This window comes from Chinchilla lanigera, unplaced genomic scaffold (genome assembly GCF_000276665.1).
Source record: "Chinchilla lanigera isolate Chin_1 unplaced genomic scaffold, ChiLan1.0 scaffold00030, whole genome shotgun sequence".
NCBI lineage: Eukaryota > Metazoa > Chordata > Mammalia > Rodentia > Chinchillidae > Chinchilla > Chinchilla lanigera.
In genome coordinates this window covers 10,876,158-10,901,624 of record NW_004955431.1, presented here as the reverse complement: position 1 = coordinate 10,901,624, position 25,467 = coordinate 10,876,158, and the positions used below count along the sequence as shown (strand labels likewise).

At 32.1% G+C, this 25,467-nt stretch overlaps 1 protein-coding gene across 7 annotated transcripts in view; it reads left to right on the top strand.

Moving 5' to 3' along the window:
* Nbea (neurobeachin) overlaps positions 1–25,467 on the top strand; it is a gene marked incomplete at its 5' end in the record, with an annotated part of 638,824 nt that overhangs the window by 116,260 nt on the left and 497,097 nt on the right. For all 7 annotated transcript variants that reach the window (XM_013515839.1, XM_013515836.1, XM_013515838.1 and 4 more), the window contains 2 exon segments: positions 7,200–7,397; positions 8,268–8,401. In XM_013515839.1, the coding sequence (XP_013371293.1) occupies positions 7,200–7,397; positions 8,268–8,401 (332 nt within the window).

Sequence of the window (25,467 nt, the reverse complement as noted above, 5' to 3'; positions counted from 1 at the left end):
GGTCTCTTTGTTTTCTCTCCTTGGCCTCCTCCTCCTCATGGCTATAGAATACTGAGGAGGCAATTCTTACTGATACTGAATTCTTAACACAAATGAAGACAGAAATAGTCACATTTTACGATAAAAGTAAGGTTGGAGTAGATGTTGTTGATCCATTATGCAGCAATTGGAATGTCACTTGAGACACAAAATGTTGGCCAGTGGTTATGTTTTATTGGATTGTAAACATGTCAGGCATAAATAGTTTCACAGCTCTCAAAGAAAATAACAAACTTCCAGGAAGATGGTGGAGTGCTGAGAGAGCTGCAAGGAAAGAGCCTCTCTGAGATTTGGTGTCCAAACTTTGGAATATAGCAATGGGAGGAAGAGAAGAAGGAGGGAGGTGGGTCCATGGGACACAGGAAGAATCTAAAGTGAGAATTGAAGCCCTCGGGGGAAAACAATATTTAATGAAGAGAGAGGATTCCAGGCAGCACTTTCTCCATGAGCCTGCACTCACCATGTGATGGGGGAGCTGGAATGTGCAGATGCACAGTGACTACTGGCGACCTCAGAGGTCTCCATTGGGTTGGCTAGGACCCACCTTGGAGAGAGGCCAGCTGAGCTCAGAACTCAAAGCGACTTCTTGCTCCATCTCGTGGATACCAGTATCAGGTTCATGGAGCCTAGCTCAAGTTGGAAGGAGGTCGAGGAGCCAAGTTCAACCCAGCAGGAGGTGCATAGTCTGCAGCAGGATACACTGGTCTGGTTTCAGCCTCATGAGCAGAATACAGCCTGAGTATCAGTGGAACCGAAGGTGCAGGCTCGCCAGGATTGCCCACTGCCCTGATTTAAAGTTCTGCTGGCTTGCTGGGATTAATCAACATGAATCTCAGTTCTGTCTGCCAACTTTGTTTACCAGTCACAGCACAGACACACCTTGAAGTGGACATTTTTTTTTTTTTTTTTTTTTTTTTTTTTTTTTTGTCCTTTTGTTTTTTTTCTTGATCTTGTGTTTATGTGAGTGTGAATATGGCTTAGTTTTTTGTTGTTCCTGTCCTGTTTTGTTCTTGTTTTTATATCTTCCTTCTCTCTTTCTCTCCTGTCTTTTTCACCAATTCACCAAAGCTTGTGTGATCTTCCCTTGTCCTCCAGCCTTGCATCTAATCTTTTCCTGTTCTTCTATTTCTGTTTGCTCCCAACCCCTTTTAAATTTTCTCCCCTCAGGGTAAAATTGCCATATTGAGTGCTTATTTACTGCGTACAATCTTCTGGTTCATTTCAGATTTTGTTACGTAACCACAAATCTAGTTCATATGTTTAAAGGTGGTAAATTAATAGATAAAGGTGGGAAGTTAATGGTTACCTTGGTTTGTGATTTTTGTTGTAATGAGAACAATCCAAGAGGAAGAAATAACAATCATAAATACATATTCACCAAGTACTGCACACCCAACTATATAAAATGATTATTAATAAACATGAAAAATCAAATAAACACTAATACAATTGTAATGGGGGAACTCAATATGCCACTGTCACAAATACACATCAGCTAGACAAAAAAAAAAACAGTGAAATTTTAGAACTGAACCAACGTACTTAGTAGATGTCTACAGTGTTTCACTCGTAGCATCAGAATTCACATTCTTCTCAGCTGCACATGGGATGTTCTCCAAAATAGACCACATACTAGCTCATAGAACATGGTTAAGTAAATGCAAAGGTATTGCAATTATTGCCTGTGTATTATCAGATCATAGTGCAATGAAATTGGAAATCAGTTGCAAAAGAAACCACAAAAACTTAATAAACAGATGGAAATTAAATAATACCCTCTTGAACAACCAATGGATACAGTAGAAATTAAAGAAGAAATTAGTTTCTACAATTAAATGATAATACCAAAACAACTTACTGGAACTCACAGAACAGAATGAAAGCAGTCCTTTGAAGGAAATGTATAGTGGTGAATACTCGTATCAGGAAAACAGATCAAGCTCAAATAACCTAATGCTGAACCTCAAGCTTCTAGAAAAGAGCAAGTTAAGCCCAAAGCTTGTTTGAGGGAGGACATTATTAAAATCAGAGCAGAAATTAATGCAGTGAAGACTAACAAAGCAATGTAAAGAATCAAGGAATGAAAGAGTTGGTTCTTTGAAAGATTAAATAAAATTGACAAATTCTTAGACAAGTGTATCTAAAGAAGAAAAGAGTCAAATCCATGCAATTAGGAATGAAAAAGATGAAATTACAGAAGATCCTGCAGAAATCCAGAAGCTCAACAGTACCTACTTTGAGAACCTGTAGTCTAATAAGATAGAAAATGCAGAAGAGACAGACAGATTCCTAGATACATACAAATTGCGAATGCTGAATGAAGAAGATATAACAATTCTAAATGAACCAATATTAGTCAAGGAAATTGAACATACCAGCAAAGAAAAGCCAAGGCTCTGATGGATTCACTATTGAAATCTAGAAGAAAATTGAAGAAAATTTAATACCACTACTCAAACTCTTCAATGAAATTGAAAAAGAAGCAATACTCCCGAAGTCATTCCTGGATGCAAGCACTATCCTGATACCAAAACCAGAGAAGGATCTAAACAGAAAAGAGAAGTGGAGGCCAATCTCCCTAATGAACATAAATGCAAAAATGCTCGATAAGATACTGGCAGACAGAATGCAGCAAATCATCAAGAAGGTTGTACACCATGACCAAGTGGGATTCATCCCAGGGATGCGGGGATGGTTCTATATATGCAAATCAATAAATGGAATACATCATATTAATAGAGCCAAGGACAAAAACCATATGATCATCTCAATAGATGCAGAAAAAGTGTATGATAAAGTCCATCACCCATTTATGATAAAACCCTTACAGAAAATTGGAATAAATTGTCTTTATCTCACTGTGATAAAAATCCATCTATGACAAACCAACAACCAACATCATACTAAATGGACAAAAACTGAAAGCTTTCAGTCTAAAATCAGGAACAGGCAAATATTCAATCTGGTTCTAAAACATTAGCCAGAGCAATTAGATGAGAGAAAGAAATAAAAGAATAAGGATAGGAAAGGAAGAAGTTAAAGTATTATTTGTGGATGACGTGATACTCTACATAGAAGACCCCTACAACACCACCAAAAGACTTCCCCATTTAGTTGAAAAATTCAGTAGCATAGCTGGATACATAGTCAGCACTCAAAAATCTGTAGGCTTTCTGTACACAATAACAGTTACTGAGAGAAATTAGGCAAACAACACCTTTCACAACATCCAAAAAAGGAAATGAAATACCTAGGAATCAATCTAATGAAGAAAGTGAAAGACCTCTACATTGAAAAGTATAGAACTCTGAAAAAGGAGATTGCAGAGGATAACAAAATATGGAGTGATATCCCTTTTCTTTGGGTAGGAAGTACCAATATAGTGAAAATGGCCATGCTTCCAAAATTGTTATACAGCTTCAGTGCAGTGCCGATCAAAATTAGAATAATGGGCAGTGCATTATGACAAGCTTTGAAAGATGTTATCTTTTATGCACCACTTCAATGTGATTGCTTTTGACATAGATCCTTTTACAAGCTGAAGCTTTGCTATATCTAAATGTTTGAAAAGAATTTCAAATTTAAAATCAAAATTTTATTTTTTTTGTTTTTTTTTTTCCGGTACCGGGAATTAAACTCATGACCTTGTGCTTGCCAGGCAGGCGCTTTGCCGCTGAGCTAAATCCCCAGCCCCTAAAATCAGAATTTTAGATATAACATTATGTAAGTGATCTTACCAAGAATTTTTATCTCGTTCTTTGTTACATCTGTTTTACATTCTATGTTAATAACTGGTATTTTTCAGATAGCCAGGTGTTTATACTTTTCTGCATTAAGCCAATATATATTACAGATCATTGTAGTTATGAATTCAGTGATTATGTGTTCTGATTTTGACGTGTTAATTGACAGTGTGAGGTTACTTTCGAGATGTATGCAACAGCAATAAGAATCATGGATTGCCATATTAGACAATTTAAAAAATTATATTTTTGTTTTACTTTCGTAGCTATTTTCAGACAATTATTTTTGTCATAAAGTACATACAATTTTATATAGAAAAATAAATTCTTAAAATGCAGTCTGTTTTGAAAATTCTTGGAAGTTAACTCCTTTTCTGTTTTATGTGCAAATTATGATCTTCGTATGTTTTATGTATACAAGTAGTCTAATTTGCAATATTTTGTTGGTGTGACAATAATATATTTTTAGATTTGAAATGGTTATTAGTGAAAACTACTTAGTGCGATATTTAAGTTCATTAGTATTTGATGAATTTTATCATTTTAGTACCTATCTAGAAATAAGCAGTTTTTATATGTGTGGCCTTCTGAGAAGAACGAATATCTCTTGTACTTGCTAAAATACCGTATTTTAACGATCCTTATGAAACAGCTTAAACTCTCATTTTGGGGCTATAATTGTTTGACTTAATAATTTAAAAATGTTAACAAATTTTTTTTATGTAATTTGTTAGCAGACACCCACATTTTCTCAAAGAAATTATTAAAAAGTAAAGTGTACCATTAGGAGGGACAATTTTAATCTTCCACAGTAAAGAGTGTGAAAGAAAATTATTTTAAAAGCTAGACAATTCTGACCAGTGGATATATGATTCATACATAGTGCTTGTGAATAGTCTTACTGTAGGTTTATCTTATCACTTAGACATTATAATGGATAGAATTTACAGTGAAACATCTGCATATTTTCCCGTGGCATTGGCTGCAACAATGGGAAAAGCTGTAGTTAGAAAACATACAGGAACTCTAGTGTGCAGGCCCTTGTTCAAACCCTTCTATCTATAATCTTAATTCTCCTGCATCTTACTCTGTTGTGTAAAGTTCTTTTCAGATTTTACTGTTTAAGGTGTCTCTACTGACTAGAAAATACGTTGCTGTGCCTCCACTGGGTGTTTCCAAAGGATACACAGACTTTTCTTAGTGTAATATAAGAGGGAAGCTCTGTTCTACTTGATTTAACTCTAATTTTGCCCTTAGCTCATTAAATTCTTACAGTTCTTTCTCTCCTTGCTTGTTTGGCTTCTGCAGTTGCTCAGTTTTCTGTATATCCTTTTTCTAAATTACCTAAATTAAATAATTTCATTTCTACAAGTTAATTTGTGTTTTACTACTCTAATACAATTTTTTGTTCACCAGTACTTCGCAATATAAACCAAAAATCTAATATAATTGTTAAAATTTTAGTTTAAAACAATTGGATTAGAAACACTAATATTGAACCTTGTGAGCACTTATGATCTTTTGGAAGGGCATATTAAAATTTCTTTTTATAATATCAGTACAACTAATGATGACTTTTGTTGATAGTGTTACTTAACTCATACTTTCACTCAGCTATTATTTTTAGAAACTCTTGGTGTCAATTTTCTATTGTAATGCAGAGTAAGGGTAAAAAGAGAGTCGTTATTATAAACCAAGGCACAATTTAAACTTAATTTAGCTTGGGAAATGTGATTTTTTTTTTTTTTTTTTTGAGACAGGGTCTTGCTCTGCAATTCAGGCTGACCTTGAGCTCACTTTGTAGTCCAGGCTGGCTTCAAACTCGCAATGATCCTCCTGCCTCAGCCTCCCGATTGCTGGGATTACAGGTGTGCGCCACCATGCCTGGCTCTGAATTTTTGAGTTACATAAAAAAGCGATTAAATTTTGAAACTTTGAGGCTAGAGGTGATGTTCTACATTCCACTTAATTGATTAAAGAATAAAAGGCCTGATTGAAGTAGTGCAATTTTATTTATTTCTTATACTGAGAGAGCTACAGTATGTATATGCAAAAGATGAAAGCTAACATATGTATATGTAGAAGACAAATACTATCTGTAACTATATATGGGGAAATGTTTAATTATTCGTGCTTCTCTTGTCTTGGCATATGGCTCTAGACACTAGTGCAGAAATGAAAGACTGCCTGGCCTTGGTCTAACATATTTGGTAAACTGTTCATTAAAGTGTTTGAATTCAGTTTAAAAATTAAGTGATTTTATTAAAGATCCTAATTTCTTCTTTTCTCTTTAAAATTATAGAAGAACTGTTTAGTTCGTGGAGATTCCAACATAATACTCTTCATTTGTTATAATAAGTTGATAGAAGATTTAATTTAACTTTATTGTAACATTAGAGTGAGGAACTTGGAGCCATGGTAGTTACATAATTTTCTAAGCAAAAAGAATATAATTAATGTTAGTTAGAATTAAAATTCAGATGATTTACTTCCAATCGCTTAATATTGACTATGGCAGAAGACTTGAAATTCTGTCTTTTCCCCCTACTTTCTAAATCTTAATTTCTATAGCATTGTTTTCATAGTTGTATAGTTGAAAATAACAGTAATACTGATTTCATGAGTTTTTTTAGCAAGTTTAAATAATGGTTGTCAGCTTCATATTTGCAAGCAGTTTTAATCATTTCTAACAGTGCTTTTCAAATTACATTTGGCATATCTTTAATTCCTCTTTCATAAAAAGTAATAACGTGTTTTAATGAACTTTTTGAGTTTTACATAGCTGTTATATTTTTGAGTAGTACTGATATTCTGTACATTCATCCACTTTTAGTAAAGATACAAATATTTTTAAAATGTTCACTTCTTTCAGTCTCAAATGATAGTCATTTTTTACATAAGTAATTTGTTTCCTGTATAATAAAGCCATGTTGAGTTCTATTATATTTGATTAGAATGTTTCTTTTAGTGTGTTTAGTTAATAATTAAAAGGAAATAAAACTCCTTGGGCACATGGGAGATACTTTGAAAAAAAAGAGTACTTCATTTCCTAGGAACTATTTAGTTTTATAAACACTTCAAAATGTTAATAAAAATTATACTTATTCTATGTAGTATTAAAGTAAAAGTCTATTACAATTAAGATCATCTGGTTTTATATTTTTGTAAAAAAATTATTTTGCAAATAATCCAGATTGTTAAAATGACAAGATAAGGAACTGAATATCATTATTAATTTAATAAAATTTCCCTCTCCTAGAACTGAGAGTAACTGAATATGTACTACCACTGTCTAGTGCCATATACATGGAAGGGATACAACAAATTGTGATTGGAATTGTTTCTCTGCTTTAAAATGTCATAGAGTTTACTGTGTTACTTTTAAAAAGAGTACTTATATTAGTTTTACTTTTGCAGAGTACTTTCAAGTTTAAATCTGAGAGTGATATTCATTTGGCAGAACATCATAAACAGGTTCTATATGATGGGAAACTTGCAAGTAGTATTGCCTTTACGTACAATGCTAAGGCCACTGATGCTCAGCTTTGCCTGGAATCATCACCAAAGGAAAACGCATCCATTTTTGTGCATTCCCCACATGCTCTCATGCTCCAGGTTGGTGAATAGTAGCCTAGTTTTATGTTACTGTCAGCATTGACTGTGTTTATGCACTAAACTTTGCTCATTTATAAATCTACCATTGCTGTCTCACTTTGTTTAAACCTAGCTTTTGTCTCATGTTTTTGGGGAGGGTGACAAGATGCATTAATATAGTACTATGTCCTTTAAACTAAACTGTATTGATTTTTGAAGCTATAATTGGTAAATATAAAGATATACTTTGCTTTTAGAATGTTCTATTTAAACATAAAAATTACCTGAATTTTGCCCAGTTCTGTTGGCCAGAATCACTTTTGCAATTCTAGGTCTGTTTTGTTTCCAAATGAATTTTAGGCTTGTTTTCTCTAGTTCTGTGATTTTGATCGAGATTTCATTAATCTGTGTAATAATTTTGGAAGTGTGGCCATTTTCACTATATTGAATCTGCCTATCCAAGAACAAGGGATAGCTTTCCATTTTCTGGTACTCTCTTTGATCTCCTTTTACAGAGTACTGTAGTTTTCAGTGTAAAGGTCTTTTACTTCTTACATTAAATTGATTCCTAAGTTTAGTTTTTCTTTGTGATGCTATTGTGGAAGATTTTGTCCTTAAATTCATTAATAATATCTTATTCTACACTAAAATTTGGTTTTTAGCCTCATATTTTCAGTGCAAAGATCTGTCAAGATTTCAAATTTAGAAGCCATTCGCAAAAATAATCTTGATTTTTAAATTTTATATGTATATGTGTATCAAATATTATAGAATTGAGAGCTCTTAAAGTGTGAAACTATGTTATTTAATTATAAGGATATTTGTAACAAGGAAATATTGGTGTAAATTATACCATAGCGGTTTAATAAACATTTCTGTTTTTGAATATAGGATGTGAAAGCTATAGTAACACATTCAATTCATAGTGCGATTCACTCAATTGGAGGAATTCAAGTGCTTTTTCCACTTTTTGCCCAACTGGACAATCGACAACTCAATGACAGTCAAGTGGAAACAACTGTCTGGTAAGTTTTCTTTGAATGTACAGCAGTTGGTATCTTTTACATACTTAGATTAAGCATGGTTTATTCAATGCTGTATGATGTATTAGAGCATTTGAATTTTGACCTTGAAGTGTTAATACAAACTTGTTTTGGACTAAGGCAAATACATATTTGCATACTATAAAATCAACCACAACACTTAGATTCTTACTACCATAAAGTAATTCCTTTCTTATAAAAATTCTTATTAGTTGTAGTATAGTTATTACATGGTTGAGGAAAATTCGTAGCCCTGACTTTGTCCTTTGCTAATACTTATGGTTTGCCCTGTGTAGTTGTAGGAAATTATTAGGGTAAAGTTTATTTACAAGGGTACTATTTAATAACAATTTATATTTTAAAGAGGTATTATTTTATAATTCTGTTAAACATGACTTAAGACTAGTACAGTATTAATTGGCACTAGCTTTTCTTTAAACACAGTTCATTTTTGAGGACCTAAATAGCATATGCGTATTTATTTAAAATTTAACTTTTAATCAGGTTGAATATAATATACACTTTTTATAGCTTCTGTTAATTTTACAAGGAGGTACCTATTCATCAAATTCTGACTTAGTGTCATATCTTAGAATTATATATGAAGTTAAATACAAACTTTAGCAACAACTGTAACTATGTACATTGTATGGTTTTGGATTTTGAAGTAGAAATTATATGGATAGACATTAAATTTCAGTTAAAAAGTTATATAGGAATACTTCCTTAGTAAGTACAGATACACATAAGATTCTTCACAGGTCATCTAATTTTAAATTGATTGAAAAATTAGTGAATGGAGCTATGGGAACAATTTAAGGTCCAATGAAATGTAACACACGATTTTCTCATATTAACTGAGTTGGTATTGTCATTCTCTTTTAGTATAGCTAATAATATTGTTCCTCTATTGAGATTGTTACAGTGTAAAATATAAATTCAAGTATAAATGTGATCTGTGCATTTATAGCATTCAGCTTCCATCAGGTCTGCTTTGTTTTATATCAATGTAGTGTAAAGCCTGGAGTTTTCATAGCGAAATGCTTTGAAGTGAAAAGATTTCCTGAGGTTATGGCCTGCCATGATATCACTTTGTTATAACATAATAAATAATTGTATTGGGGACAGATCAGCTTATTGAAAGAACCTAACATTAAATTCTGTCCTGGATTTAAATTAAAAATGTTATGCTGTTTTTTATCCCAGTGAACTAGTATACGTTTATTAGCAATTTGCAGCCTAGTATATGCTGTGAAACAAACTCTGTGTGACTTAAGTATTCCTTATGAATTGATATAAAATGCATATTGTTTAAAATCTGAAATAAATTTTGTTGCTTAGTGAATAGATTATGGAATGTTTTTGTTTGAAATACTATTAAATTATCCCAATAATTTATTCTTTCATAAATAGCTATTATAAAATATTAGTGCAGTAAACATATAACAGGTTATCTAGTCCATTCATTCAGGACACATGGATTTTTAAAAATACTTGTCTTCAAAACTCATTTCAGTGTTAATATTAAACTGTATTTTGGTATTTAAATTATATTTATTTCATCTAGGAGATAAAGTGTGAGGAGTCATCATACTGATTTTCAATTTGATTTTTTGTTTTTATTCTTTTTACATGATTCACTTTAATTTTTTTATAATTACTGATTCCTACTTTTTTAGTGGTATATATTATAATCTTAATTTATAGCTAATAGAAAACATATAGTAGAAAAGAAATCACTGTCCTCTTTAGAAGCAATGCATAACTCTAAGGTGGTATTTGATTCAGTGATGTGCTATTTTGAAATTCTTATCTATTACTTTTTCGTCAATAGTTTCAAAGCCCGCGTATCTAAGGCGTGTTCTTTAGTAGGTGATACCATATGTTGCTAACATTTGAAGTCGTGAAGGGGACTAGTATAGAAAAGTATGTGGGTCAGTAATAGACTCATTCTTTTTTTTAATGTTAAAAGTTATTTTGGAATTTCCCTTCTATTTGAAGAGTATGGATTATTAACTCAGCAAAAATTTATAGAATTCGTTGGTTTATGCTTGTGTCATCAGTTCATAAAAATGAACAACAACTTGAAGTAGGATATATCATCTTATTTTTAGTCAATATTAAATTGTTCCAGATGACTGACAATTGCATTAAAGTTCTTAATCTTGCAGAGAAAATGTAATACACATTTTTTATAATCTATATATAAGAAATACATGAAAAAATGTTGCAATACTGTCTTGTTTTTAATTACCTTTTTGAGAAATTGAACTGAGATCTAAAATGAGTGTTTAAAGTTGGAGTATTTTACTTTCTATGCATTTTCTTTACTGAGTAGTGCCTTTTCTTTAATGATACATTTTATTGTTTCCAGAGCCTTACCTCTGTTGCCATTACTGTAACATTTGCGTCATGAGTTTTTTCTCAGTATAGGGGGTTTAATATTGAAATAATTCATTGAAGGAACCATCTTATTTTCTGAGGCTTATAAAGATACTTTGTACTTATGTAGGAGAAGTTTTTTGGCTTTGTTTTATTCTAAATGCTGTGTATTATAGTTGTTACTCTATGTGTGGACTTTGAAGTCAGACAGACTTGGGTTCAAAACCTGTATTGATGTTGATTAATAGTACAACTTTGAGTTGCTATTAATTTTTAAAAATACTTAGTTTATATCATGAGAAGTTTAGAATAGTAATAATGCACAGAACTATTTATGTAGGCTAAATGCAAGAAAATATACAGATCGCACATAAAGAATTGAATACAAATTTTAGCTGTTATTGTGAGAACAAGCTAAGTATTTCTGAAGATGCTCTTCAACACTATAATTTTCTACTTAAAATATATTATGAATCCTAATACAAAAAAATTACAATGAGCCTCCTATTACTTTATATATGAACTTTTTCTGTTAATGATGCTCTTTACAGTAGATAAATACTTATGTGGAATTTACATTTTGTATTTCAGTTACAGTAATGAAAACTTTTTTTAATTTTAAAGAAAATAAAAAAAATAACAGACAAAAACAAAACAAAGGAAAAGCAATAAAAATGATATAGGATTTCTAAACAAGATGATAGGAATTAACAATGATTGTTATATTAAATATTGTTATCTTCAGCGAAATTGCTCAGATCACCAAATCTAAAAATGCAAGGTTGGCTTAGTACTGAATATCTTAATTCAAATGTGGATGTTAACATCAAGTCATAGAAACTTAGAAGGGTTTAAGATGATTTCTTTTTTAGCTATTGGTCTCAGCTTCTCTTGTAGTATTGAAATATCAAGGTATAATACTGTTCATTGCATTTTTTATAAATAGCCTTTCTTAGAATACAAAAATGGGAAGCAACAAATTAGTAGATAAATACTATTAAACTGAGTCAATAGCTTGTGACAACATTTACAGTATTTTTAAGTGATCTGTTTTTCAGTAAGTAAGTTGGGCCAGTATATTCTCTTACTTCTTCCTGGTTACCATTTTTCTCCAACCCTTCAAGTAATCCTCCCAAATGATCCAGGGTATTTGAATGTTTTACTGTTCCTTGGGGACTAATATTGTTTTATATTTGGTTGATCGACTCAGTCCAGTGAATGTTGAGCGCAATAACTCAACAAACTACCTTTCACTAGACATTTGATACTTACCTAATGACTCAAATGAAATTAATAAATTAATTCAAGAAGCTTTATTCCAATCCTGAAGTGACATGCCTTTTGTATTTTGTCTAGAAATGACTCAGTAAATTAAATTCAGATTTTATTTTCCTTTGAGTTGGATAATCAGATACATTATATAAAAGTAAAATAACGTTCTTACATTTAGACTTTTTAAAAATGAATCACTGCAATTAAATTTAGTGGGCAGTGCAAGCAAAGTGAATTGTCCTCATTGTGTGACATGGGAAGTTTTTGCTTTAAAACGTGTTTTTTGGAACAACTTGACTTTTGTATATCAAACAAAGTTACATCGACAGAAGTTGTCATTAGTAAGTGTGTATTTGCCAATACTGTTTTGTATGTACTATCTGATCCCTATAGGTTACAGGGATGCCCATGGGTGTGTAATAGGAATGTATTGTATATATTGTGTACTTTTTAAAATCTTCGACTTCTGACTTTTCAAAATTACCAGGTTAGTAATTTTTTAAAAAGACAAGCAAATATTTTTACAAAGTACCAGTAATAAATTACTTCTGATAAGTATAAAAAATAAAGGATATACAGTGGTACCTCAGTTCACAACTTAATTTGTTCCATGATTTTGGAAAAGATAGCCGTGCAGGAAAGATGGGCATGATTGTGTTTGTCACCAGATATAGAGTTCACAAACAAAACCCAAATTTTGCCAATTTTTCAAATTGTTTGCAAACAAAAGCATTCGTGAACTGAGGTTTCACTGTAAATTATAGGCTGGTAAAATATTTTTATGTTTTCAATCTCATCTAAATATATTTTGCTAATGATGAGGAAGAAAGAAATTGAGTAAGTTTTTTAGGACCCAAGGGCTTAAGTCGCTAAATAGAGTTTTGATTCTGAAAGCCCCAGTCCAGTGTTCTCACTCTAAATCAATTGAGAATGGCTTTATTTTAAGTGCTATCCGTAAATATGGCCAGTTTTATAACTAACATTAATTTCATATGACAATTTTAATGAATTTCTGTATTTCTATATTTTTTCTATGAAAATTAGTCTTTTCCTAGAACTAATACCAAATTTAGTAACATAGCAAGATACAAAGACAGCACTCGAAAATCAATAGTGTTTTTGTATGCCAATAGCAAACTCACCAAGAGGGAAATTAGAGAAACAATACTTTGCATTATAGCATCAAAAAAGTAGAAATGCTTAGGAATTCATCCAACCAAGGAAGTGAAAGACCTCAACAATGAAAACTATAGTATTCTGAAAAAGGAGAGTTGAGAGTATATCAGAAATGGAAAGATATTCCCTGTTCCTGGGTAGGCAGAACCAGTAGAGTTAAAATGGCTATACTTCCAAAACTGTTATGTAGATTTAATGCAATATCAATAAAAACATGAATAACATTCCTTACAAGACTGGAGAAAGCAATCCTAAAATTCATATGGAACCAGAAGAGATCAAGAATAGCAAAAGCAATTCTGGGCAACAAGGGAAAGGGAGGGGCCGTCACAACCCCAGATCTCAAATTACGCTGCAGTGCTACAGTGATTTTTTTTTTTTTAAAGCATGATATTGGGAAAAATAGACTTGTAGATCAAGGAATATAATGAAAAACAGCAACATCTCCAGGCACATTTCATTACATGATTTTTGACAAAGCAGCAGTCCAGATCCCTTTGCTGGAGGAAAGATAGCCTCTTTAAAAATGGTGCTGGGTCAACTAACTATTCACATGCAGAAGGTTGAACCTAGATCCATATCTCTGTGCATGAACCTAAAATCAAAATGAATCAAAAGATACAAACTTTAAAGATAAAATATATCATTTTCAACCATGTGAAAGAGAATATAAGTCTTATTTTTTGGTCTATTACAGCTTAGTAGTAATGTCTTTTGCTTTTATAATATGAGAAGTATGTATAATCTGTCCTATGTAGAAAGCCTATCTGATTATCTTTTTGCCTAAAAGACCAAAACACAGATTTCTTGTTTATTGCCGAAAATAAAATTGTTTAGTTAAACCACGTAGAAATAATAGAAAGTAGTCCATCATTTTTGTTATATTTTCTCTGAAAAGATGGTTAACATTATTAAGCGGGTCTAAAATGTTTCCTAAAATTTTGACTTCATTTGTGGATTGGAGATTGGAAACAGAATACTCAGTTTAATTTAATTCATGGTTGTTTTATAGTATTTTTCATTCAGAAAGAGTTAGGACATGCTGCATGGCTGGAGTGATAAATTTCTTGTAGCATCAGGTGCACTGAAGATGTTTTGTTAGCAAGTTCCAGTAGATTTTAGTGTACTTTAAATTATTGATACAAGTGCCTATTTTAATATACCTCATGCAATTTTCAGAAAAACAAAGTGCTTGCTTTTTCAATGTTTGCCTGATATAGAAGCTACATCTTTATTTTCTTAAAAATGTTTAGGGTTCAGGTACCATGCAAAGGTTTTTTTTTTTTTTTTTTTTTTTAATCGCTTATTTCCATATCCAGAATAGCATGTAGTTTTTGCCTCTTGAAGATCGATTGTTGTACATGTTTTTTCAGGTGACATCATTGCTTTTCTTTTCTTTGGTGACCCAGCATTTAGAAACATGGAATGCTTTTTACAGGATCACTTTGATTACTCTTTTATGGGTAGTAATCAGGGTCATTTTTAGGTTTTATTTATTTGATGCAAAAGTAAAGTTAATGCCTTCTTGGACAGGTTATCAGCTAAGTCTGCTTTTAAGTATGCACTCTTCAGTTACTACAAGGTAGCTCAAGCTGAAATTGGAGGGAAAGATACAATAAGGCTCAGCTGGAAGAAAAAATGGTTTTGCTAACGCAGATAGATAAATATTGTTCTCTTTGAGGGTAGAGATGATTTAAAGGAGTTTAGGTATTTGTTGTATACCTCTGGGAACTCGGAAAGCCCTGCACACTGTTTAGTATATCTTCAGTGTGGTTGAAGGCCTGATTGTTCAATAGGTTCCAGAATCCAAGGCGTTCTTGTAACCTAGTATCAGTAGCCAGGAAATCAAGTGTAAGAAGTTTGACACCAATCAATTTCTGTGTAATAAATGTGTAAGAAAAGTATCATATATGTGTGTGTTTTATATATATATATACACATATAAATATTTATACATAGAGTGCTTAATATTTTTACAGTTATATAGTTGCTGTATGAGACACAGGGTTTGGTACTTTTAGCCTTTTGTCTAGTATTGAATATAATCAGATTTGATCCCTTCCAGCAACTCTCAATGGAATATTGATTAGCATTCAGTATCACATTGCAAATCTTGGCATTGATCTATCAAATTTTTAAATAGGACTCCTTTTAAGACTTTTTGTAAGGTCCTGAGTTCCATTCCTGGTACCCAAAAGAAAAGAATTCTTGTAAAAAAATTGCCTTGATACAACTAATTTGTGATTTAAAACATTGAACTATACATGCATAAATGCCTTGCTTGTAGATTGCTACTGGGCACAGAGAGGAAAGTCTCATGTACCTAGTCCTTAATACTTCTGAAAATTGCAGTGAACTTGGTTTTCTGGTGGCTTTTCTATGTCATGAGAGTTACAGACGTGTACATACTAGAGTCTACATTCTGTACAAATCTTAGATATTTATTATGTTTGAATTTTGGCATTTTCTATATTTGTGATATAATGTTGAATTTGTTCCACTTTAGATACTTCTTTTGCAGTTTGTCTTATTAATAAGGCTAATCTGAATCTGATTATTAAATATTTTTATTGGCATCTGTTCAGATGGATACATATAAGCATCTTGAGAACATACATTAGTTTTCAAACATTTATTCGTGGCACTTATCGGAATATTTATGAATGGGTTCTAAGGAAGATGGGCAAGCTTCTTTAACATGCTTGTCTGTGTTGTGCATCTGACAGATACGTCAGGAATGACAACATACTTGAAGTAGTCAAGAAAAATTTTATAGAGTATACCTGTAGTTTATATCATGTTTTCTTTTTTTTATGCCAACTTGTACAAAATAAGAAGAAAAATTTTTATATCACCAAGCTGCAGTTCATAGAGTACAAAGGGTGAATCTTGTTTTTAACATTATGGTATCTATTTAAAAATATTTCCTCCAAAATTCCTAATTTTATATAAGGGAATTTCAGAGTCTACTATTGAAAGTCTCTCTCTCTCTTTTTTTTTTTTCTAGTACTGGGAATTGAACTCACGACCTTGCGCTTGCTAGGCAGGCACTGTGCCGCTGAGCTAAATCCCCAGCTTCTCAGAGTCTACTATTGGAGATGACCAGTCAGCATAAAATTAATATTCTGGTGTGCTGTTGTATAAAGCTCAAAGGATTTGGAATATGCTTATCATAGGGAAATGATAAATGTTTGAGGAGACATATAGCTTGATTTAAACATTATGCTCAAATGCATACCTGTATCAGAACATGGGGTGATATTAAGTATTATATATTTTTAAAATAATGAAATTGGATGGGGAGACTACTTCTGCTTTTCCCAAAGCATGAATCATAAGTAACATAGTCATGATGTTTCATTTACAATGAATTTTGCAACAGTTATAGCTGAGGAAATTGTAAATGATGTGCTGTAAAAATGAAATAAAAGGCATTTTGATAGAAGCAATTTTTTTTTCATATTTCTGTGACTATGTAAAATCAAGAACAACTTTGAATCCTTAAAAGAAGTTATTATATCTATTAATATTACAGCCAGGAAATAGACATTTATCTGAAATATGGATACGTATGCTGGAAAAAGTATTACTCCAGATACTTGAACAGAATATGCAGAACGCAATATGGAACATTCTGGTGCCTCATATAAGAACAGTTAGTATAGCCAGGAAATCTTGTAGACTTTAATTTGGGCATAAAGATGAGATGAAGATTTTGAAACTGTTTGGATTTATATCAGCTAGCCAGTGCTTTATATAGCTGGGATAAAGTTGCTTATATGGGGTACTGAGTAAATGTACTGCCACCCATAGATGAGGAAGCTTTTATTGATGAGTAAGCCCAGCGCTGGTACAGTATTTTGGTCTATAGGACGCATATTGAGATTGCGTCTCATTATTGCAGTCATAGCCAGTGAATGTAATCAAAGAGTCGAACAAGCTATGAATACATTGTAATAGAAAACTATAATAGACAGTTGAGCATTTGATCTTATCAATCTATGTTGGTGTACCCTAATTAATTGCTTCCTTCTCAGTGCAGAAGATGGGAACAGGTTTAATGTAATCTAGAAAACCCAATATAGGGCAGATCTTGTTTAGGAGAAGCCCTTTCAGTTTTCTTATTCCATGGGGAAAGTTATGGGTGTGTGCTATTAGAGTATAACCTAGTTTAAGGTTTATGTATACTGAGTTATTATAATACATTGTCTCACTATCAGTCATAGACATCTGGGAATAAATGTGTGGTTTTGTTGAGGGGGTGGTGGTAATGTGGACAGCTTCCACTCAGAAACATGCAAGGTGTTGTTCTGTATAAAAGCTTATAAGAGGGGCTGGGGATTTAGCTCAGCGGCAAAAAAAAGCGCCTGCCTGGCAAGCGCAAGGTCGTGAGTTCGGTTCCCGGTACCGGAAAAAAACCAAAAAAAAAAAAAAGCTTATAAGAATTTGATGTTTTCAGTGTATTCTGAGTCAGATCTACTAGAATATCTGATAAAAGAATTAGATAAGGAAATAGGTAATATTATTTAGGGACATTACATTGGGAAAAAGCTCTGAAATACACAGTAATGTACATTTTTTACAGTGATTTTAATCGGATAGGCTGTGTTATATCAAACCAAGCCTGAAATTTTGGTGGCCTTCCACAATAAGGATTTATATATTAATTGTCATGTGATCAAACATAGTTTATTTGAGGTTCTACAGTTTGGGGAGTTGTCTTGATATTTCAGAGTAGGCAGTATTCATTGTAGGAAAGGAAGAGAGAGACTAGTAAATTATGTGTGAACTTCACTTTTGTAGCTCACAAGTCCTCTGATACTATTTCGTTGATTTAGTCACATGACTAACTGTAAGGGAGCTTGGAAATGTAGTCCTCTGTGTAGTCAAAAAGAAGGAACATAACATGGAAATTGGTAATATCTATCATTGTTTCTGACATACTTGGTTTCTAAGCTTACAGTGGTTCTTGGTCAGAATGACTTGTCCCATTAGCATGCTAGATCAAGTGTTAAGGACTCAGAAAGATTTTTTTTTTTGGTGGGTAGATACTATGTTATCTTAAGTTTTGAACTTCATTTAAGTTTGTAAAGAACAGCTGAATGTGTAATACCTTTGAGCTGGTGGTGAGTTCATCATATTTTTTTATTCTCCAGATAAACTAAATGCAGTGGAAAATTGGGATCGTGTGCCAGATATAATGAGAGAGCAAGTGCTCCAAGAGAAACAAACCCTGTATTCCTAGTGCAAAAGTTATTTGTTAATTTTTCTGCTTTTCCACTTTGTGCTCTCATGTCCTAGTGCCCATGCAGTCTTCTCACACTAGAGGCGGAGGGACAAATGGAGCCAGAACTCAGAGAGAGTGATCTTGTGTTTAATTGGTAGAGCTAGTGTCCAAAAGGGTGAGACAGACAGTTCTACTCTCTCTTACTATTTGTGGTCCCAGGTGTGAACAGTCATAGAAGTACACAGTAGAGTGGGACAAAGAATCTCATAATCACAATGTATCAGAGAGGTTATGGAAAGGGAGAAATATGAGAAAGTAACTCTATAATTTTTAAACAAGCTCTTTCCTGTGTTATACCACCATGATGCTACTTCAGAACATAGGTTTTAGTTGGTTGAGTAAAGTAAGAAAAGGCAAGACAAGTTATAGAGATTGAGAAGAATATAATTATCAATTTTCATGGGCAACATGATTTTCTATGTATAAATTATCAAGAAATTGGTATGCACATAAAGTGCTAATATTGTCATGTTCAGCAAGTTCATAAGATACAAGGTACTAAGGCAAAAACACATTTCTAAAGAGAGAAAGCAAATATCTACAGAAATGAAGACATACTGTGTTCCTCGATAGGAAGATTCAACACAGCGATGGTGACATTAAAATGATACATAGATTTAACACAGTATTAGTCAGAATCCCTGAATATGTGCATTGATAAAGAAAAGATGAATCCAGAATTTATATGGAAGGACAGTGTAAGTAGGACAGCTAAAATGATGTGGAAAACTGCAGTTGGGGGTTTTATACTTACCTGGCTTTAAAACTTACTTTAAAACTACAATAATTAAATGTGTGCCCTTAACAAAGTAATACATATATTATTGAAACAGTGTACTTCAGCAGTAGTCTTACATGTTTATGAATAATTCTTTTTTGGTAGAGGGTACAAAAGTAATTCAACAGAGGAGGAATAGCCATAAGACAAAACTTGAGCCTTGACCTAAATCACATACTAAAAAGTTAGCTCAAAAATTAAGTTTGAATATGAAACATGAAACTATAGAACTTTCAAAGGAATCAGGAGGAAACCAGTCTGTATTAGGGAAAGACTTTAGGTATGGCACCAAAGTATGATTCAGAAAAGAAGAAAAATTGATAAATTTGTTATTACTTCATCAAAGTTAAATACGTCTGCTTTGTAAAAATGCAATGAAAAGATATGCTATAGACTGGAGAAAGAGAATGCCAGATCTCTTATTTGACACAGAATTTATATCAGGAATATGTAAAAGACTCTAAGTCTTGAACAGCAAGAAACAACCCAATTTTTAAACACAAGCAAAAGACTTAGACACTTCACCAAAGAGAACATAAGCATGTCAAGATAGTTCATAAATGTTCAACATCATTAGCCAACAGGGACAAATAAGTTAAAACCACTATAACACTATGCACCTACCATAACGGTCCAAATAAGAAATGTTCATTTTAGTAAGTGCTGGTAAGTACAGTAGTACTTCAGGTAATGAAAAGTTTATGTGCAAACAATTTGATTTGCGAACAGAAGCATTTGGCAAAATGTTGTTTGCAAACTCTGCATCTGGTAACAAACACAGTGGCAGCCATCTTTCCCACATGAAGACAAATGTGGCCGTCTTTCCAAGATCGTGGGACACACTGAGTTTGTGAACTGAGGTAGCACTGTACTGATACAATTGCCAACTGGCATAGGCCCTCTGGAATATAGTAGGACTTACAGAGTTAACCATGTGCTTATATAACTTAACTTCTTAAATTTATTCATTTAGCATCTGTGTATTTACTTACAAGAAAAGAATGAAAACATCCACAAACATTTATGTGAATGTTTATTGTAGCCCTCTTCATAATTGCTGTTCTGTAACCCAACTGCCTTTAAAAATGAATTGATACCCAAACTTGCACATCCATTCATACAGAGAAATACTACTCATCAGTTAACAGGAATGAATTCTGGATATATGTATCTACTTGGGTAAATCTCAAGGGCAGTACATTGAGATCTAGAAAGAAGTCTCAGAAGTTACATGCTGATTCCATTTATATGGCATTTTTCAAAATTCAAAACTATAGTTATAGGAAAGACATAATAATTACTGGAGCTTGTGAGTGTTGAGAGGGTGTAACTATAAAGCTGTACGGCACAAGTCAGGCATTTTTGATGTGATATAACTGGCTTATATTTTGACTGTGTTAGAGTTTAAATCTATATATCTGTTAACATTTTTCGATCTACATACTAAATGTTTATCAAAATTTTATTACATGGTCATTTAAAATAAAATTAATTGCAAAAACAATAGAAAAATCCTTGCCTATGTACAACCTAAGTATCAAATACTTAAGCTGTGTAATCTGGTGTTTTGCTGTTTAATTTCTTGCATTTGCTGAATGCAGCACTTAAGGATATGTTGTTAATCTCGCTTCTGTTAAACGGACTGAGGGTTGGTTGAAAGAGCCAGCATAAGGTTAGAAGGGGCCATTTGGCCTTGCTACTGTGGTTGTTTTGATTCTGAAGGACATTAGAGTATGTATAAAAAGTTAAGATCACCCATGTTTAATTGTAACCTATTTCTACTTCCAATTTGGAACTTGGTAGATTCCTTTGAAGTATAAGGAAATTAGATAATTAAATTGCTAAAGTATTTATGTGCCCATGGTTATAATAGAAATGGCTGCCATTTGTAACATGACCAGGAAGTTTTCATAAATGGGCTAGACAGTGATGGTGAACCTGTGGCATGCATGCCACAGCTGGCTGTTTGTTATCTTTTAAAGTTCTAAAAGGTTTGACATGACTAGTCTAGAAAATTTAGTGTATTATGAGAGATGTTATGTGTGTTGGGGTTAAACTGGAGGACTATTAGGAGCATATAAATCACACTTTTTTAGATTTTGAGGGCATTTTTTTTATCACATTTGTTAGAAATCATGGGTGAAACATGAAATTAAAATCTACTATAAAACAAAGGAAGATACTAATGCATAATAGCCTAACATTTAATAGAGCTCTCTAGAAAGCTGCCAAGAATTCATGACAGGATAGCAGTTCAGTTCATAAGTGGATAAATGAGCCTCCTTCTTCATCAGTAGGATGGAAATTATTGTGGAGAGATCTCATGGCCAGGAACAGGCTTACTGATTTCATGTGCTATACTGAGTCTTACATCTGTCCTTATATTTTACTGTGTTACATTTCACTTGTTTCCCGTTTGTCTTATTTTCCTTTTTTGACTGTGGCATGGAACTGTATTTGTCTGCTCTGATGAATGTGACAGTGTGTGTGTATATTTCACTGCAAAGTTAGTCTTCATTGAGATTGTATGTTCACATTTGCCTTGTCAAAAAGTGACTGCTAAATGTACTTGTATTTGGAAGCATTTGTTCAGATCTGTTTACTTTGGAAATGTAAAGGAAAGTAACTTTTAATTTATTGAAAATATTTTTGTGATTATGTTACTAGGAAGTAATTGTCTGGGGTGTGAAATTATCTTGGGTGTGAACTTGAGTTTATTTCATTTACAGTTTTCTTGCTGAGATAACTCTCATCTAGGAAGATTTTTGTAGTGGCAAAAATATAGAATTGATGGTATTTGATGTTTTACATACTTGTAATCATCTTTTGAAAGACTTCAGTTATTTAAGTACAAATTTGGCTGCTTAAGAAATGAAATATGGGAATGTTACAAGATTTTCTTTTTTACTGATAGTTTAAATATTATTTGGGAATTAATCTACTTCTGATTTTATTCTGACAATTATTTTGTCTATAGGGTTTCTCAAGTGATTTAACACATCTTTTTAAAAGAAAGGTGTTGGTTCTCAGAGGGAATCTTTAATTTTTGCATAAGTTATATTCTTTTTGATAAAAGGTTTATTTTAAAAGCCAGTCGAGCTGTGATATTTTGCTTATTTCAGTATAAAGCAAATCATATGGCCAAGTTCTACCTTCTGTGAGTTGACTTTGAAGTGAACTTAGTTTTTATATTCATTCTGAATCATTAGATGCATAAGCTAAGTGTATCTTTATGATATATCTATAGATAATGAAAGCACCTTAAGGATAATAAAACTTTTTGGATCATATGATATGAATTATCTGCATTATTGAAATGGATGAAGTTATAAGTAAAATCAAGTCAAATATATAAATTTTAACAGAATCTAAATACTATACAGTATATATTTCCATTAAAATTAGTTATCTTTATTCATAGTTATTCAATATTCTCAAGTATTTGTGGGCCAAGATAGTTGAGGCATTTGTTCATAATATGAACCAGAAAGCTCTGGAAACATAATAAATATACTAAGATATTTCAGATATTTTTATACTATTACTTGCATTTTGTTCCCAAGGTCTAGCCTTCATATTTCATTATACTTAAAATAAACATTATTTTCTAACTTAATTAAAGCTTTTTAATATTGAGAGATAGTAATTATTTTTAAGAAAAAATCTGCAATAGATTATGAGTGTTATTTTTCTTAAAAGGAGACAGTATTCAAAACCTTTAACCATTCCTGAAGTAGGATTGCTTCTTACAGAACATTTGTTACAGTATTGTCTATTGAAAAGTTTAGCAATTTTATGTTATGACATTATAATCAGTACACTTTTGTACATGAAATGAAATACTCTACTGATAATCTGTTCCTAGGGATTGCTATACTTTTCAAGAGAATGTTCTATGTTCTATGTATTAGTTTGGCTGACACAGCTGCTTGCTTTCTGGGTTATCCTATCTATATAGATCTTCTACAGATGAACTGATGTGTTCTAGACAGGAAGTGGTATGTAGGAGATATAGGAATGGGCTGAAGTATCCTTTATATTTGCCTTTGTATCTAGGGGAGTTGGAAATAGGCAAGAATGGAGAGAAATTTTGTATGGCAGTACACAGAATTTTGCAAGTTTATTGTGAGCCCTGCAGAAATCCGATGCATTTTAGTTACTGGTAAGTTTGTTAAATTATGTTTGAAAATGTACCTCTTCGAAGATGGCCATCTATTTACTGTTCCGCCCACCATATCAAATACACCTTATTTTTAAGATTTTTTTTGAAAAGTTGTGGTATTACTGTTGCATTGAGATGAGGTATAAATTAAGAATACATTCATAAGTGAATGCACTTTTCAATTGTCATGGTAAATACTGAAATGAAATTAACATTTTGTGGATAGCATAGTTATGTGTTAAGATTTGAGAATTGCAGTAAAATTAATAGTTTTGTTTTGTAGTGCTACTCTATAATATTTAGATATCTGACTTAATTCATTTGATGTTTGAGAATGACAAGTTCTTCTGACATAAACAAGTTAAAAGAAAATAGAAAATCCATGGCATCCTTATAATTTTATATGGTTCTGTGTAGGAGGGTGATTTATTCTAAGAAATACTATTTAGCCTTTTCTCATAGACTATAGGAACAATTGTGAGGCATTTCTAGTCTTTCTCTTTTGGCAGTGCTAATGTTTAGCCATTTACTTCACCTCTAAATCACTGACTTTTGTGTAGGTAAAAATCCCATGAAAAGATTAGGAAATTGTGTAATCTATGCTATAATTTTCTTTATTCTTTCCCAGTGTTTAAACGGAAGTGTTACATGTCATACAGCTTTTAAGTGATTATGTGTGAAGTGGTTTTACAATGATGCAATTCATTTAAAAGGGACTAGGTTGCATAATAGTTGTGCTTCATTACAGAAACATTTAAAAAATTCCAATGAATTATTTGATAGTTGTTTTTTTCTTAAAAGTGTTTCTCTTCCATTTAAGGATTAAGTAAATGATATCATTGATTTGTAATACTAATTTACATTTTTTGTGGTTAAGGTTATAGGGCTAGTTACTATAATTGAATTTTAATTTCCTGTAATAAAGTGTTTTATTTCTGGATAGTACATTTTTTCTGATACAAGGTAGTCCATCAAGATACCTATTTTCATAATAATGATAGCGATGATTTTGTGTGAGATTATTTCTGATTTGAGCAAAAATAGCATAATCAGAGAAGTGTGTTGTCCGCTAATCCTATTGAAACTAGAAGGGCTAGAATACTTCAGAAGCGTGAATAAGTTGGGCTTTTATAATTTTGGAGATGTTCTCATTATACATTTTCATAATTACTTGTAAGAATAAGTACTATTGTATGTAAGATTTACTTAGAAATTTGTGACTATACCCTTTCTTATGAATACAGACAATTTAGGATAATTACAAAATAATTAAGGTAAACTTTAATTTCTGATAAAGTCTGGTTTGTAGCAATTTATTATAAACTACAGGATGCACATACAATGGAGGAATATGTGTTTTTATTTTTAAGAATGCTATATTCATGTATCAGTGCTGCTGTTTCAAATTCTTACATATAACTTTATGAAGAAATGCGTTATCAAACCTTAATTCAGTGAGGTTATTTATTTTTCTTTTGTTTCTTCATTCACTCATTCAAAAGACATACCAAGTGCTTAATATTATTCCACATCTTTGTGTGCTATTGTGTTCATTTATATCCTCTGTAATTGCTAGTTTTCATTTGTATGTTACATCTGTCATTTTTTCTATTATTATGAATTTTTCTGAGAGCATGTGTAAGCATTAATATGTTACACATTTTCCTGGGTATTTTTTTCTGACACTGTTTTTCAAACATTAGGTGTATACATTTATTTAAACATGATGTGTATTCCAAAAACAAATATTGCATACATACGTAAAATTCTCTATGATAGTGTGTTATTCTAACAAATATTAAAGTAAGTCTTTTTGTGGAAAAGTGATGCTTGTTATGTTACATTTATTTGAAAGAGGAAATACGTATAAACTTTGATGTTTAACTGTGGAATAGAAAAATATATGGTTCTCTTTCAATTATATTTAATTTGAAAAAGGGTAGACTAGGTTTCTATGCTTGTGAGAAGATACATTATTTTACAATATAAAA